The 14,706-nt window shown below is 50.1% G+C and overlaps 1 protein-coding gene across 1 annotated transcript in view; it reads right to left on the bottom strand.

Annotated features, from left to right (window-relative positions):
* The window catches only part of JAZF1 (JAZF zinc finger 1), a 213,447-nt gene extending 210,000 nt beyond the window's left edge, over positions 1-3,447 (bottom strand). The window contains exon 1 of the mRNA XM_075271471.1: positions 3,240-3,447. Coding sequence (XP_075127572.1) covers positions 3,240-3,357 — 118 coding nt within the window. The 5' untranslated portion in view covers positions 3,358-3,447. The remainder of the gene's footprint in view (positions 1-3,239) is intronic.
* Between the last annotated feature and the right edge of the window lie 11,259 nt (positions 3,448-14,706).

Genomic DNA, 14,706 nt, shown 5'->3' with positions numbered 1-14,706 from the left:
GCTTAGTGGTTAGCACTATAGCCTTACAACACTGGAGGCCTAGGATCGAATCTGACCAAGGGAAACAACTGCAAGGAGTTTGTACGTTCTCACGTATGTTTGGCTTAGATTGTGAGCCCTATATGGGACATTGACCATCAATGTCTATAAAGTGCTGCAGAATATTTTGGTGCTATACAAGTAATAAATAATGGACCTAAACTCACCTGTAGTCTGCCCTCCATGCAGGGGTGCTGCAAAATTTTGCTAAAAAATTAAACTGCCCTATTTTGTAGGTAGTGATGTGCAAACCTGGTTCCCATTGTGGTTCCCTTAACATAAATGTATTTTACTGCGCAAATACTCTTCTCAGTATTCCATATGGATCACTAATACATATATGGACCTAAGAAGCTGTATACAGGTCATATTATTTCTCTTTATTATTCATATTCATCTTTGCCAGTCTTTATTAACTCCCCTGCTGTGATAACTGCACTGTATATCCATGAGACCACTGCAGTGATAGTAGTAATGCTTGCGTATACAAGAGACAACTGAAACCAGTGGTTACCTGCAGCAGTCAGGTGGATGTACACCACACCATTGCTGCAGGGAGGTTAAAGGGGTTTTCAGGGATAATTTAAAAACAAATTTTGGGGGAAGGGGGGTCAGGGAAGTGTAAAATAAAAAAAAAAGAAATGATACATACCTAGCCCAGCATGTCTCCTGATCCATTTGGTCCTCAAATTGTTTAGATCAGAAATGCAGGGGATCACTTGACTACTGCAGCCAATCACTGGCCCCAGTTGTCACATGTTATGAAGTATCAGTAGCGATGTCATCACTACTAACATGTGACTGCTGAGGCCAGTGACTGGTCACAGTAGTCACTTGAAACCCTGCACTTATGGCCCATCCAGTCCAAAGACCAGGGGAGAGGATCAGGGGTAGAGTATCATCTGAGGGCAAGTTCATATCTGCGCCCGGTCTCCAGTTTGGCCAATCCGGCTGGTTTCTGTCTTCTGCCCCGTGAGACTGGACAGGAGACGGAAACCCGCCCATCAGCTTTCAAACCCATTTACTTGAATGGGTTTGCAAGGTGACCGCCCATGTGTGCCTTCTGCCTGTCCGCGGGGAAAACCTTTTTTTTTAGTCAGACACAAAGTCGGACATGCAGGACTTTGTTTCTGGTTAAAAAAATGGTTTCCCAACAGACAGGCAGAAGACGCACACGGGTAGTAACCTTTGCAAACCCAAGTGAATGTTCGAAAGCTGACTGCCGGGTTATCGTCCCCTGTCCAGTTTAGCGGGGCAGAAGACGGAAACCGGCCGGATTGGCTAAACCAGAGACCGGGTGCAGATGTGAACCCACCCTAATAGAGACCAGTGGAGACCACCAGGGGCTTGACACTGAAGAAGAACTGGTACTTATTTTAACAGGCAAGGCAAATTATTGCCATACACATTGAATAGTCAGAGAATTCTTAAAGCGACTGGTAAAATGCTGGCAAATTCTCAGGACCTCAAGTTAAAGGGAATAAGCAAGTTAAAAAAAAAAAAAAAATATATATATATATATATATATATATATATATATATATATATATATATATATATGACCACTGCAAATGTAATAAAAAAAACGGTGCACACTTCTTTGTCAGTGATGGAATTACTTCAGTTCTCCCAGTCATTGTTTACAAGCAAACAGCATGTGCCCACTGCAACCAATTTGTAGCCACAGTGACCACGTGCCGTATTACTGGCATCAGTCCTCAGCAATTGAAGCCATGTCGCTAGAAGTTGGCGCTACAGTTGGCACTATAAATGGCGCTGTAGTGCAGAATTGACAAGAGATGAAAAATGTAAGTACTAAATTTATATTTATTTTTAAATCACATTTACAGCAGTTTTTCATTTATTTACCACTTTAATTCAGGGAATCCTGTGGTTACTGAATGTGTATGGCTAGCCTTATGGTACGCATGCTCACTGCTTAGCATGCAATGTAAGTTGTGGGGACCCACATGATACCTTGAGGGTTGTACCACCTGCTAATAGCAGCAATAACCCTATAAAGCTGGCACTATGGAGCTTAGTATGGGCACAGTTTAGTAGCTTTAGTCCTAGGCCTTGGTATGGGCACAGCTCAGTATGTTTAGCCCTGGCTCTGGGTATGGGCACAGCGCTGTATGTTTAATCCTGGCCCTTGGTGTGGGCATTGCTTAGTACGTTTAGTCCTGGCTTTGAGTATGTTTAGACCTAGGTCTGGGTATGGGCACAGTTCTGTATGTTCAGCCCTGGTCCTCAGTATGTTTACTCCTAACTCTGAGTATGGGCACAGCTCTATATGTTTAGTCCTGGCTCTGAGTATGGGCACAGCTCAGTATGTTTAGTCCTAGCTCTGAGTATGGGTACAGCTCTGTATATTTAGTCCTGGCTCTGAGTATGGGCACAGCTCAGTATGTTTAGTCCTAGCTCTGAGTATGGGTACAGCTCTGTATATTTAGTCCTGGCTCTGGGTATGACTACACCACCTGCAGCCAGACACAGGGCTAATGCCACAACACTAGCAGCTGCCCCACTGACTGGTAATGGGCATTGCATGGTCTCAGCTCCAGGACACACACCCCCTGCTACTCCTCCTCCTCAGGCCTAGCCCCAGCACGACACAAGCAGCACATATAATAATACAGAGAGCCCAGAGTCCAGCCGCCCCCTGCTCCACACATGTCAGGCTGGGTCCTTGCTCCTGTGCCCCCAGCACTCCAGGCTGACAGCAGAGGGGGCACCTTGTGCTCCTCCCCATCACACACTGCACACAAGCCAGCAGCCCTCCGCTGCTAACACACATGACAGGAGGTGACAGCCCAGCACCCCTCCACACCTCACCTAGCAACACATCTGACAGGACGCAGGGGAGACTAATGGCTGTCACCAAGAGCAGGGGGCCTGGAGGTGGCTACAGCATCACTGAAGCCCCCACCCATTGGGCGGACACTGTACCTAAGCAGAGCGCGCAGGGGGTTGGGTAGGTGAGTGCATGGTGCCACTACTCACTCAGTTCTCCATACCTCCAGCATGCACAGGATTAGGGTGTCCTGCTCAGAGATGCCAGCCTAGCGGCTAGTTGGCTGCAGCCTGAGACCTGGCACATGTGCCAGCACAAATGCACTGGTGCCTGCCCTGCAGTCTGCACTGGTCAGTAGGTTATACAGGGGCACCCCAATCTGGGGGCACAGATGAGGGGCACTCACCGATGTGGTTATCCTCGATGTGCTCAATGAGCTCGGCCAAGGTGGTAAAGTGGAGCCCACAGCCTCCGAAGCGGCAGGCATTGGAGAAGAAGGAGGCAGCAGCGATGCTTGTCATCATGGTGTGGTCATTGAGGTCCCGGTAGGGCTGTGAGTGGGGAGCCGGACAGAGATGGAGGGAGAGAGGAGGATGGCAGCCGGTGTTGGAGGAGGGAGGGAGGGATGGAGAGAGAGACAGGGGGAGGAGGCTGCAGGAGTGTCGGGAGCGGAGGAGGCGGCTGTATGGAGCAGCTGAGAGAAGGGGAGGAGGGGGCAGCCGCAGTTGGGACGAGGGATGAATCGAGCAGCCTCCACAGCTGGACTGACAGCGGACAGCCTGGTGTGACAGCTCCAGCCCCTCCACCTGACAGCAGCAGAGCACAACCTCACAGGCTGGCTACTGAAGGGTCTCCTGGGGTCAGGTGCAAGGGGACTGCATGGGGCCCTGAGGGGGAGGAGCAGGGGTCCATCATCCAGCAGCTGATAGATGAAGACACGTGCTGGCCTGTGGTGTCTGCAGGAAATCCCCTCTACCCAGTACTGTACTACAAGCATGGGCTGCAGCAGAGCTCACTATGTTTAGTTCTAGCTCTGGGTATAGGCACAGCACAGTCTATATTGTGCATATTGTGTAGCAGAGCTCAGTATGTTTAGTCCTGGTCCCATACTGTGCAGCAGAGCTCACTATGTTTAGTTCTAGCTCCTGGTATAGACACAGCACAGTCCATATTGTGAAGCAAAGCTCAGTATGTTTAGTCCTGGTCCTATGCTGTGCAGCAGAGCCTAGCCTGGTGACTACACCACCTGCAGCCAGACACAGGGCTAATGCCACAACACTAGCAGCTGCCTCACTTTCTGGTAACGGGCATTGCATGGTCCCAGCTCCAGGACACACACCCCCTGCTACTCCTCCTCCTCAGGCCTAGCCCCAGCACGACACAAACAGCGCATATAATAATACACAGAGCCCAGAGTCCAGCCGCCCCCTGCTCCACACATGTCAGGCTGGGTCCTTGCTCCTGTGCCCCCAGCACTCCAGGCTGACAGCAGAGGGGGCACCTTGTGCTCCTCCCCATCACACACTGCACACAAGCCAGCAGCCCTCCGCTGCTAACACACATGACAGGAGGTGACAGCCCAGCACCCCTCCACACCACACCTAGCAACACAGCTGACAGGACGCAGGGGAGACTAATGGTTGCCACCAAGGGCAGGGGGGCCCGGAGGTGGCTACAGCATCACTGAAGCCCCCACCCATTGGGCGGACACTGTACCTAAGCAGAACGCGCAGGGGGTTGGGTAGGTGAGTGCATGGTGCCACTACTCACTCAGTTCTCCATACCTCCAGCATGCACAGGGTTAGGGTGCCCTGCTCAGAGATGCCAGCCTAGCGGCTAGTTGGCAACAGCCCTGAGACCTGGCACATGTGCCAGCACAAATGCATCGGCGTCTGCCCTGCAGTCTGCACTGGTCAGTACGTTATACAGGGGCACCCCAATCTGGGGGCACAGATGAGGGGTACTCACCAATGTGGTTGTCCTCAATGTGCTCAATGAGCTCGGCCAAGGTGGTAAAGTGGAGCCCACAGCCTCCGAAGCGGCAGGCATTGGAGAAGAAGGAGGCAGCAGCGATGCTTGTCATCATGGTGTGGTCATTGAGGTCCCGGTAGGGCTGTGAGTGGGGAGCCGGACAGAGATGGAGGGAGAGAGGAGGATGGCAGCTGGTGCTGGAGGAGGGAGGGAGGGATGGAGAGAGAGACAGGGGGAGGAGGCTGCAGGAGTGTCGGGAGCGGAGGAGGCGGCTGTATGGAGCAGCTGAGAGAAGGGGAGGAGGGGGCAGCCGCAGCTGGGGGGAGGAACTGAGCAGCCTCCACAGCTGGACTGACAGGGGACAGCCTGGTGTGACAGCTCCAGCCCCTCCACCTGACAGCAGCAGAGCACAACCTCACAGGCTGGCTACTGAAGAGTCTCCGGGGGGTCAGGTGCAAGGGTACTGCATGGGGCCCTGAGGGGGAGGAGCAGGGGTCCATCATCCAGCAGCTGATAGGGGAAGACACGTGCTGGCCTGTGGTGTCTGCAGGAAATCCCCTCTACCCAGTACTGTACTACAAGCATGGGCTGCAGCAGAGCTCACTATGTTTAGTTCTAGCTCTGGGTATAGGCACAGCACAGTCTATATTGTGCATATTGTGTAGCAGAGCTCAGTATGTTTAGTCCTGGTCCCATACTGTGCAGCAGAGGTCAGTATGTTTAGTCCTGGTCCCATACTGTGCAGCAGAGCTCACTATGTTTAGTTCTAGCTTTGAGTATAGGCACAGCACAGTCTATATTGTGAATATTGTGCAGCAGAGCTCAGTATGTTTAGTCCTGGTCCCATACAGTGCAGCAGAGATCAGTATGTTTAGTCCTGGTCCCATACTGTGCAGCAGAGCTCACTATGTTCAGTTCTAGCTCTGAGTATAGGCACAGCACAGTCCATATTGTGAATATTGTGTATCAGAGGTCAGTATGTTTAGTCCTGGTCCATACTGTGCAGCAGAGCTTTGTATGTTTAGTTCTAGCTCTGGGTATAGACACAGTACAGTCCATATTGTGAATATTTTACAGCAGAGCTCAGTATGTTTAGTCCTGGTCCCATACAGTGCAGCAGAGCTCAGTATGTTTAATTCTAGCTCTGGGTATAGACACAGTACAGTCCATATTGTGAATATTGTGCAGCAGAGCTGAGTATGTTTAGTCCTGGTCCCATACAGTGCAGCAGAGCTCAGTATGTTTAGTCCTGCTCCATACTGTGCAGCAGAGCTTAGTATGCTTAATTCTAGCTCTGGGTATAGGCACAGCACAGTCCACATTGTGAATATTGTGCAGCAGAGCTCAGTATGTTTAGTCCTGGTCCCATACTGTGCAGCAGAGCTCAGTATGTTTAGTCCTGGTCCATACAGTGCAGCAGAGCTCAGTATGTTTAGTCATGGTCCATACAGTGCAGCAGAGCTCAGTATGTTTAGTCCTGGTCCATACAGTGCAGCAGAGCTCAGTATGTTTAGTCCTGGTCCCATACTGTGCAGCAGAGCTCAGTATGTTTAGTCCTGGTCCATACTGTGCAGCAGAGCTCAGTATGTTTAGTCATGGTCCATACAGTGCAGCAGAGCTCAGTATGTTTAGTCCTGGTCCATACAGTGCAGCAGAGCTCAGTATGTTTAGTCCTGGTCCCATACTGTGCAGCAGAGCTCAGTATGTTTAGTCCGGGTCCATACTGTGCAGCAGAGCTTAGTATGTTTAATTCTAGCTCTGGGTATAGGTACAGCACAGTCCACATTGTGAATATTGTGCAGCAGAGCTCCGTATGTTTAGCCCTGGTCCCATACTGTGCAGCAGAGCTCAGTATGTTTAGTCCTGGTCCATATAGTGCAGCAGAGCTCAGTATGTTTAGTCCTGCTCCATACTGTGTAGCAGAGCTCAGTATGTTTAGTCCTGCTCCATACTGTGCAGCAGAGCTCAGTATGTTTAGTCATGGTCCATACAGTGCAGCAGAGCTCAGTATGTTTAGTCCTGGTCCATACAGTGCAGCAGAGCTCAGTATGTTTAGTCCTGGTCCCATACTGTGCAGCAGAGCTCAGTATGTTTAGTCCTGGTCCCATACTGTGCAGCAGAGCTCAGTATGTTTAGTCCGGGTCCATACTGTGCAGCAGAGCTTAGTATGCTTAATTCTAGCTCTGGGTATAGGCACAGCACAGTCCACATTGTGAATATTGTGCAGCAGAGCTCAGTATGTTTAGTCCTGGTCCCATACTGTGCAGCAGAGCTCAGTATGTTTAGTCCTGGTCCATACTGTGCAGCAGAGCTCAGTATGTTTAATTCTAGCTCTGGGTATAGGTACAGCACAGTCCACATTGTGAATATTGTGCATCAGAGCTCCGTATGTTTAGTCCTGGTCCCATACTGTGCAGCAGAGCTCAGTATGTTTAGTCCTGCTCCATACTGTGCAGCAAAGCTTAGTATGTTTAGTTCTAGCTCTGGGCATAGGCACATCACAGTCTATATTGTGCAGCAGAGCTCAGTATGTTTAGTCCTGGTCCCATACAGTGCAGCAGAGCTCAGTGTGTTTAGTCCTGGTCCATACTGTGCAGCAGAGCTTAGTATGTTTAGTTCTAGCTCTGGGTATAGGCACAGCACTGTCCACATTGTGAAGCAGAGGTCAGTATGTTTAGTTCTGGTCCCATACTGTGCAGCAGAGCTCAGCCTGGTGACTACACCACCTGCAGCCAGACACAGGGCTAATGCCACAACACTAGCAGATGCCCCACTGACTGGTAATGGGAAATGCATGGTCCCAGCTCCAGGACACACACCCCCTGCTACTCCTCCTCCTCAGGCCTAGCCCCAGCACGACACAAGCAGCACATATAATAATACAAGGTGCCCAGAGTCCAGCCGCCCCCTGCTCCACACATGTCAGGCTGGGTCCTTGCTCCTGTGCCCCCGGCACTCTAGGCTGACAGCAGAGGGGGCACCTTGTGCTCCTCCCCATCACACACTGCACACAAGCCAGCAGCCCTCCGCTGCCAACACACTTCAAGCCGGCTGGCTGCATAAGCTAGCTGTATATTGAGAAGCCGTGTGCATGGCAATCCCATCCCCCTTCACCTCAGCTGGCTTACCATTCATTGGTGGCTTGGGGAGGGGGCGGGGCCGCCCACAGGCTTATCCAGGGCAGCACTGGGTGACAAAGCAACTTGCTTTCATTTTCTTTCTCTGCTTAACCCTCGCCCTACCGCTTTCCACATGCTATGGAGCTTGTTCGGGAACAGCAGCATCACCAGCGGCTCTTAGAGCTGCTGCTACACAAAGTAAGTCAAAAAGGGATAGCAGGGCTAGAGTCCTGCTCCAGGAGAGCGGAGATTGAGCCCAGGCTCCCCCTCAGCAGCCAGTGGAGCACACTGCCTGTCCAACAAGGATGGCCAGGCTACCAGCCCGGCTCTCCCCAAGTCCCCCTCCTACCCACAGCAGGGTTAAAGTCCGCACACGTGGAGCAACCCACACCCATAAAGGGAAGCTGGTTAGGCAAAAACAGCGCCGGCCATCGGACACTGCTGCAAAAAGGGCACAGGACCAAAAGGCCAAGCGGACCAAGGGCCTGTTAGGCCCTGGGGTCATCACACGGCTGCCAACAGCAGATGCAAATAGCTTCACCTCCCCCCTAGCCAGCTCCAAGGTAGACCACGCACCACACAGTTATATTTACCCCCACACTCCCCTGCCCAGAGTGGCAATAACGTTTAACAATTGGATAAAGGCCTTTGACACGTTGTCATGTATACTTTCCCAGGCAAAGCCGGAGAAGGCACCTGAGCTGTTTGTGTATCAGAATACCATTCTCTCAGCATATAATGCATGGTGGAGGTATGATGAGGAATTTCGGTGGCGTTTGGCATTGCGCCCAGAGGTGGGGGTGCCCATGCAGCTTTGCGATGCGCAAGAAGGTTTAAGTCCCCAATGCGAGTACAGTGTAAGACAGAGGAAACCCATGACTGTAGAAGGGATGAGCCCCTCGCTCGACAGGTACCCCAGACATGCTTATTAATGGTTTTACTTTTGGTTTCTACATACCCCGCTTTCCAAGTTCATGTATTACCCTAGCGGACAATTTACGGACAATTTACGTTCAATTGCAAAAGATATGAGCATAGCACAGGCAAAAATTGAGAAAAAGGTGCTTTTGGGCCGCATGGCGAGCCCCTTTACCGAACCCCCATTTAAAAACCTGAGAGTGTCACCACTGGGCCTGGTCCCCAAGAAAGGGGAAGGAAAATTCCATCACCTATCCTTCCCACACGGCGAATCAGACAAAGATGGTATTCCAAAAGAGGAAACAGCAGTGGCCTATGTGTCCTTTGATAAGGCGGTGTCCCTGGTAGTGAGTGCAGAACGCGGTGCTCTGCTTGCAAAAGCAGACATAGAATCCGCCTTCTAGCTCCTACCCGTACACCCAGATTGTTTTCACTTGCTGGGTTGTCAGTTTTTAGGAAGTTTCTACTATGATATCTGTTTACCCATGGGGTGCTCCATCTTTTGCCGATATTTAGAAGTTTTCAGTACCTTCCTAGAGTGGGTACGGCGGCAGGAGTCGGTTTCCTCTTCGTTAATACATTACCTGGATGATTTTCTATTTGTCAGTCCTAAGAGCTCTCCATAATGTCTATATTTACTTAACATGTTCCATTTCTTTGCAGATAAGGTTGGAATCCCCTTGGCCAGTAAGAAAACGGAGGGCCTGGTGTCGTGCCTTTCTATAGCTGCCGCAGGACAAGCTCCACAGGTTAAAACAGGACATAGAAGTGTGTCTAAAAGCAAAGAAAGTTCCATTGGTCCGGTTGCAGTCGCTACTGAGGCAATTGACCTTTGCATGCAGAATATTTCCCATGGGCAGGGTTTTTCCAGGAGTTTGGCCATGGTCAGCGCTGGGAAGAGAATGCCTCACCACTATGTCTGTATAACCAAGGTCCTGCAGGATGATTTGAAAGTCTGGAAGTCCTTTCTGACCGACTATGCAGGCATATCATGCTTCCCAGAGAAGGAGTTGTCCAACTCGGACCTCCAACTTTACACCGACGCGGCCGGCTCAACAGGCTATGGTGCAGTGTTTGGCGAGAACGTTGGTCAGCGGCCCCGTGACCACATGGTGGGGTAACTGCTGGTGCAACAAAGAATATGACGCTGCTGGGGCTGTTTCTCATAGTGGTATCGCTGGAGCTTTGGGCGCCAGCCATGACTAACACATTTTGTTTTGGTGTGACAATGAAAGTGTCGTCCTGGACATTAACCATTTGTCTCCCAGCTCCCTACCAGCCCTAGCTCTGTTGAGGCACCTGGTATTACATTGCCTGCAATTTAACATAGTATTTAAAGCAAGACATGTCCCTGGTGTTGACAACGTTGTTGCTGACTCTCTTTCTCATTTCCAGTGGGAGCGCTTCAAGGATTACCATCCGAAGGCAATGTTGGTGGGCTCCCCGTACCCGCCCTTCCTATGGGACATGGTGCACCAGAATTGACACGACTACTGAAGGAGGGGCAGGCCACGAGAAATCGTGGAAAGAGTGGTTATCCTTTGGCTCTCCTGGCAGGGCAATGGATGCAGAGGGTTGCAAGATTTTATCTTATAAGTATGTGGCTTGGTTAGCAGCAGCAGGGGTGTCCACCGCAACCGCAGCAAGGTGCCTATCCGGCGTTGCATAAGCTAGCTGGATGTTGAGCGGCTGTGTGTGTGTGTGGGAATCTCTTCCCCTCAGCTGACTTACTATTCATTGGTGGCTCGGGGAGGGGGCGGGGATGCCCACAGGCTTATCCAAGGTAGTGCTGGGTGGGGAAGTCCTCTTAGATCCCTGCCAGCGCCGACAAAGCAACTTCCCACCCACCCCTAAGCTAAGTCGCTAACTCGTTTCTTCTCGTTTTATGATTGTACAGAGCAGATAGCGTTTTTGTTTTCCTTTGTGTTTCTGTTAGTTAATGACCTGTTTTAAATATATGTGCGTTAATTGTATTGTCACAGCAGGCTTTCTCAGCGATGAAAAGGACCAGCGATGTGCCCCACCGGAGACAAATCCAACTGCACTCAGGGGACACACACACCACAATGTTCACTGAGGAGGAGGGTAACAGGGTTACTGCATATGTGTTAGATATATATATGTGATACATATGTAATAAAGCTGTGGCCGACCCCACCCATTCAAAGGTAACTTTGTCCATAATTATTCTGAAGGTCACACACAAAGTGTTTGGTGGAGGTTGAAGGTTTTTGGTCCAGGAAAATGCTCAATACGGCCGGTCATGACAGGAAGTGACAGCCCACCACCCCTTCACACCACACCTAGCAACACAGCTGACAGGACGCAGGGGAGACTAATGGCTGCCACCAAGGGCAGGGGGCCAGAGGTGGCTACAGCATCACTGAACCCCCCCACCCATTGGGTGGATGCTGTACCTAAGCAGAGCGCGCAGGGGGGTGGGTAGGTGAGTGCACGGTGCCACTACTCGCTCAGCTCTCCATTCCTCCATCATGCACAGGGTTAGGGTGCCCTGCTCAGAGATGCCAGCCTAGCGGCGAGTTGGCTGCAGCCCTAAGACCTGGCACATGTGCCAGCGCTAATGCACTGACCCCTGCCCTGCAGTCTGCACTGGTCAGTGGGTTATTCAGGGGCACCCCAACCTGGTGGCATGGATAAGGGATACTCACCGATGTGGTTTTCCGCGATGTGCTCAGCGGCAGGAATTGGAGAAGAAGGAGGCAGCAGCGATGCCTGTCATCATGGTGTGGTCATTGAGGTCCCAGTAGGGCTGTGAGTGAGGAGCTGGACAGAGATGGAGGGAGAGAGGAGGATGGCAGCCGGTGTTTGAGAGAGAGATGGGGGAGGAGGCTTCGGAAGTGAAGGAGGGGGGCTGAGAAAAGGGGAGGAGGGGGCAGCCTCAGCTTGAGGGGGGGGGGAGAGGAACTCAGCAGCCTCCACAGCTGGACTGACAGCGGACAGCCTGGTGTGACGGCTCGAGCCCCTCCACCTGACAGCGGTGGAGCACAACCTCACAGGCCAGCTACTGCAGGGTCTCTGGGGGTCAGGTACAAGGGGACTACACGGGACCCTGAGGGGGAGGAGCAGGGGCCCATCATCCAGCAGCTGATAGGGGAAGACACGTGCTGGCCTGTGGTGTGTACAGGAAATCCCCCAGTACTCAGCTGTACTATAAGCATGGGCTCCAATGTGGTGTCCATCCATGGTGTCCAGTAGTGTGTTGGTGTGGTCCATCCATTTTGTCAAGTGATATGTTTGCTCAGTCAATTCATGGTGTCCAGTAATTTGATGGTTTGGTCCATTCATGGTATCCAGTAGTGTGCTGGTTCTCACCATCTGTAATGTGTTGATTCAGTCTATCCATGGTGTTTAGCAATGTGTTTTTACAGACCATCCATGATATCCAGTCTGTTGATTAAGTCTGTTGGTTTGACCCATCTATGATGCTCAGTAGTGTGCTGATTTAGACAATCCATGGTATCCAGTATTGTGTTGGTTTGGTCCACCCATGGTGTTCACTGGTGTGTTGGTTTGGTTCAACCATGGTGTCCAGTTGTGTGTTGGTTTGGTCCATTCATGGTGTCCACTAATGTGCTGGTTCAGTTCATCCATAGTGTGTTAGTTCAAACTATCCATGTTGTTCAGTGACGTGTTCATTCAGGCCATCCATGATGTCCAGTATTCTGTTGGTTAAGTCTATCCATGTTGTCCAGTAGTTTGGTTTAATACAGTTATTTTGCCCATTCTTGTGCTGATTCAGACCATCCATGATGTTCACTAGTGTGTTCATTCAGTCCATGGTGTCCAGTAGTGTGTTGGTTTAGTTCATCCATGTTGTCCTATTCTATGTTGTTTCAGTCCATCCATGGTGTTCAGTGGTGTGTTGGCTCAGACCTTCCTTGGTGTTCAGCAGTGTGTTGGATTGATTTACCCATGTTGTACAATAGTCTGTTGGTTTGATCTATCCTTGTTGTTTGGTGGTCTGTTGGTTTAGTCTATCCATGGTGCCCAGTAATGTGTTGGCTCACTCCATCCATGGTGTCCAGTGGTGAGTTGGTTTTGTACATCCTCTGTGTCCCTTAGTGTAATAGTTCAGTTGATCCATGATGTCCCATAGTGTGTTGGCTCAGTCCATTCATAGTCCCAAATAGTGTGTTTAGTTAAACGCTGGGGGCCTGATCACTGGGTCCCCCAGTGATCAGGAGGACTGAAAGTTCCCCTAAGGCCTCCTTGTGAATAGAGCACCAGTATGCTTGTGTCACCAGTGCGCCATTCACTTCTATGGGACTGTATGCCTTCCAGACTGTAAATTGTCAAGCTATGTGTATTTTGATATCATGGGATGTGAATATATTTTATCTCAGCACCATGTAGAATTGTAAATATTTCTCAAAATTAAACGCAGTCACCTAAGTTGTCACCTGTGTACTGTGAAATTAGTGTGAAGCTTGTGTGACTTCTGCGAACTTCTGTGAAGATGTGCTATAACTAGGGTTTCTACCATTCCTAATCAAAAATACAGGTCAGATCTACACGAGTAAGAGAAGAAGTGGTTTTGCGGGCATGAGTTCAAGATATGGTGGTTCTTCATTACAGCGCTCCCATGAGAGTATAATGACGAGATGATGTTACTCAAAGCCTCTGGAAATGTTGCTTCAGGATAGGGCTTTATAGGCAGACCATTTATGTACAGTGCTGTAGCTGACACATCAAGTATCATCAAAAGTAACACCAGCCTTATAGTCTATCCGGGTTTGAAAAGCAAAAAAAGTCTACTATCTGTGTATGGGCAAATAAAAACATACATCTTAAATCTCACAATGCTCCATGGTCTTTCATCATGTTTGGTTATATCATTGAAACAATGACAAGGCATAATAACTTGTAACCAATGCAACTAATTGCAAGACGTAGTAGTGATATAAGCATGTATAGCATATGATCACTGTAGTGGCTATCAGGGTCGGACTGTTCCATCGGGGAACCGGTGAATCTCCCGTTAGGCTCTGTGCCTTTAAGCTTTTTTTGTAATAGGCAGTGGACGTGTGGTAATGGCCCCTATTCACTTACCTCTCACCGCTCCTAGCCAGGGGCTCCCCCAGTATGCTGTGCATTATGTCATCCTGGTGCACAAGACATCTCGGCAACTCTTTCAGGTGGGTCACTACTTTAAAACTTTACTTGTATAATAAATACTATACTCCCCTATAGACACTACACTGTCTACCAATAAGTATTTGGACACCTGTGGTCCGAGCAGAAGGAGCAGCAATTACAGCCTCAACCCTCCGGGGCATGCTTTCCAGAAGTCCTTGTATGACAGCAAGTGGTATTTTATTCCATTTGGCTTGGAGAGAACAGGTAAGTTCTTTCATCGATTTTGGACGGCTGCTTCACCCCTTAGTTTGGCAATTCAACTTGTCTCAGAGGTGCTCGATAGGGTTCAAGTCTGGGCTCTGGGCAAGCCAGTCCAGTCGTTTAACCTGATGTCACTGTACCAAGCCATGGTAGACCTTGCTACATGACAGCTGGCATTGTCATCCTGGAAGTAACATTGGTCCCAACCATAGAACCGCCATAATGTAGGAGGCACACTGTTATCTAAAATAGTGCAATAGGCTTCGGCGTTGAGTTTACCATGCACTGGGACCAAGGGTACCAGAAGTGGCTCCATAAAGCTGATGGGGCTGTGTGTAAGCCCCCTAGCAATCAGGTATTTATGGCCTAGATATGCCCCACAAAGTTTAATGTCCCCCACCTCACAGGATGGTAGGCCCCATTACTGCCCCCACACACTATAATGGCCTCATTACTGTTCCCTGTACAATATAGGGTACCAGTGAAGAGGACACTGTATGGGGGGAC

The sequence above is a fragment of the Leptodactylus fuscus genome, chromosome 4 (genome assembly GCF_031893055.1).
Source record: "Leptodactylus fuscus isolate aLepFus1 chromosome 4, aLepFus1.hap2, whole genome shotgun sequence".
In the NCBI taxonomy this organism is placed as follows: domain Eukaryota; kingdom Metazoa; phylum Chordata; class Amphibia; order Anura; family Leptodactylidae; genus Leptodactylus; species Leptodactylus fuscus.
The sequence above is the reverse complement of the archived record's forward strand: the minus strand, read 5'-3'. Positions and strand labels throughout refer to the sequence as shown.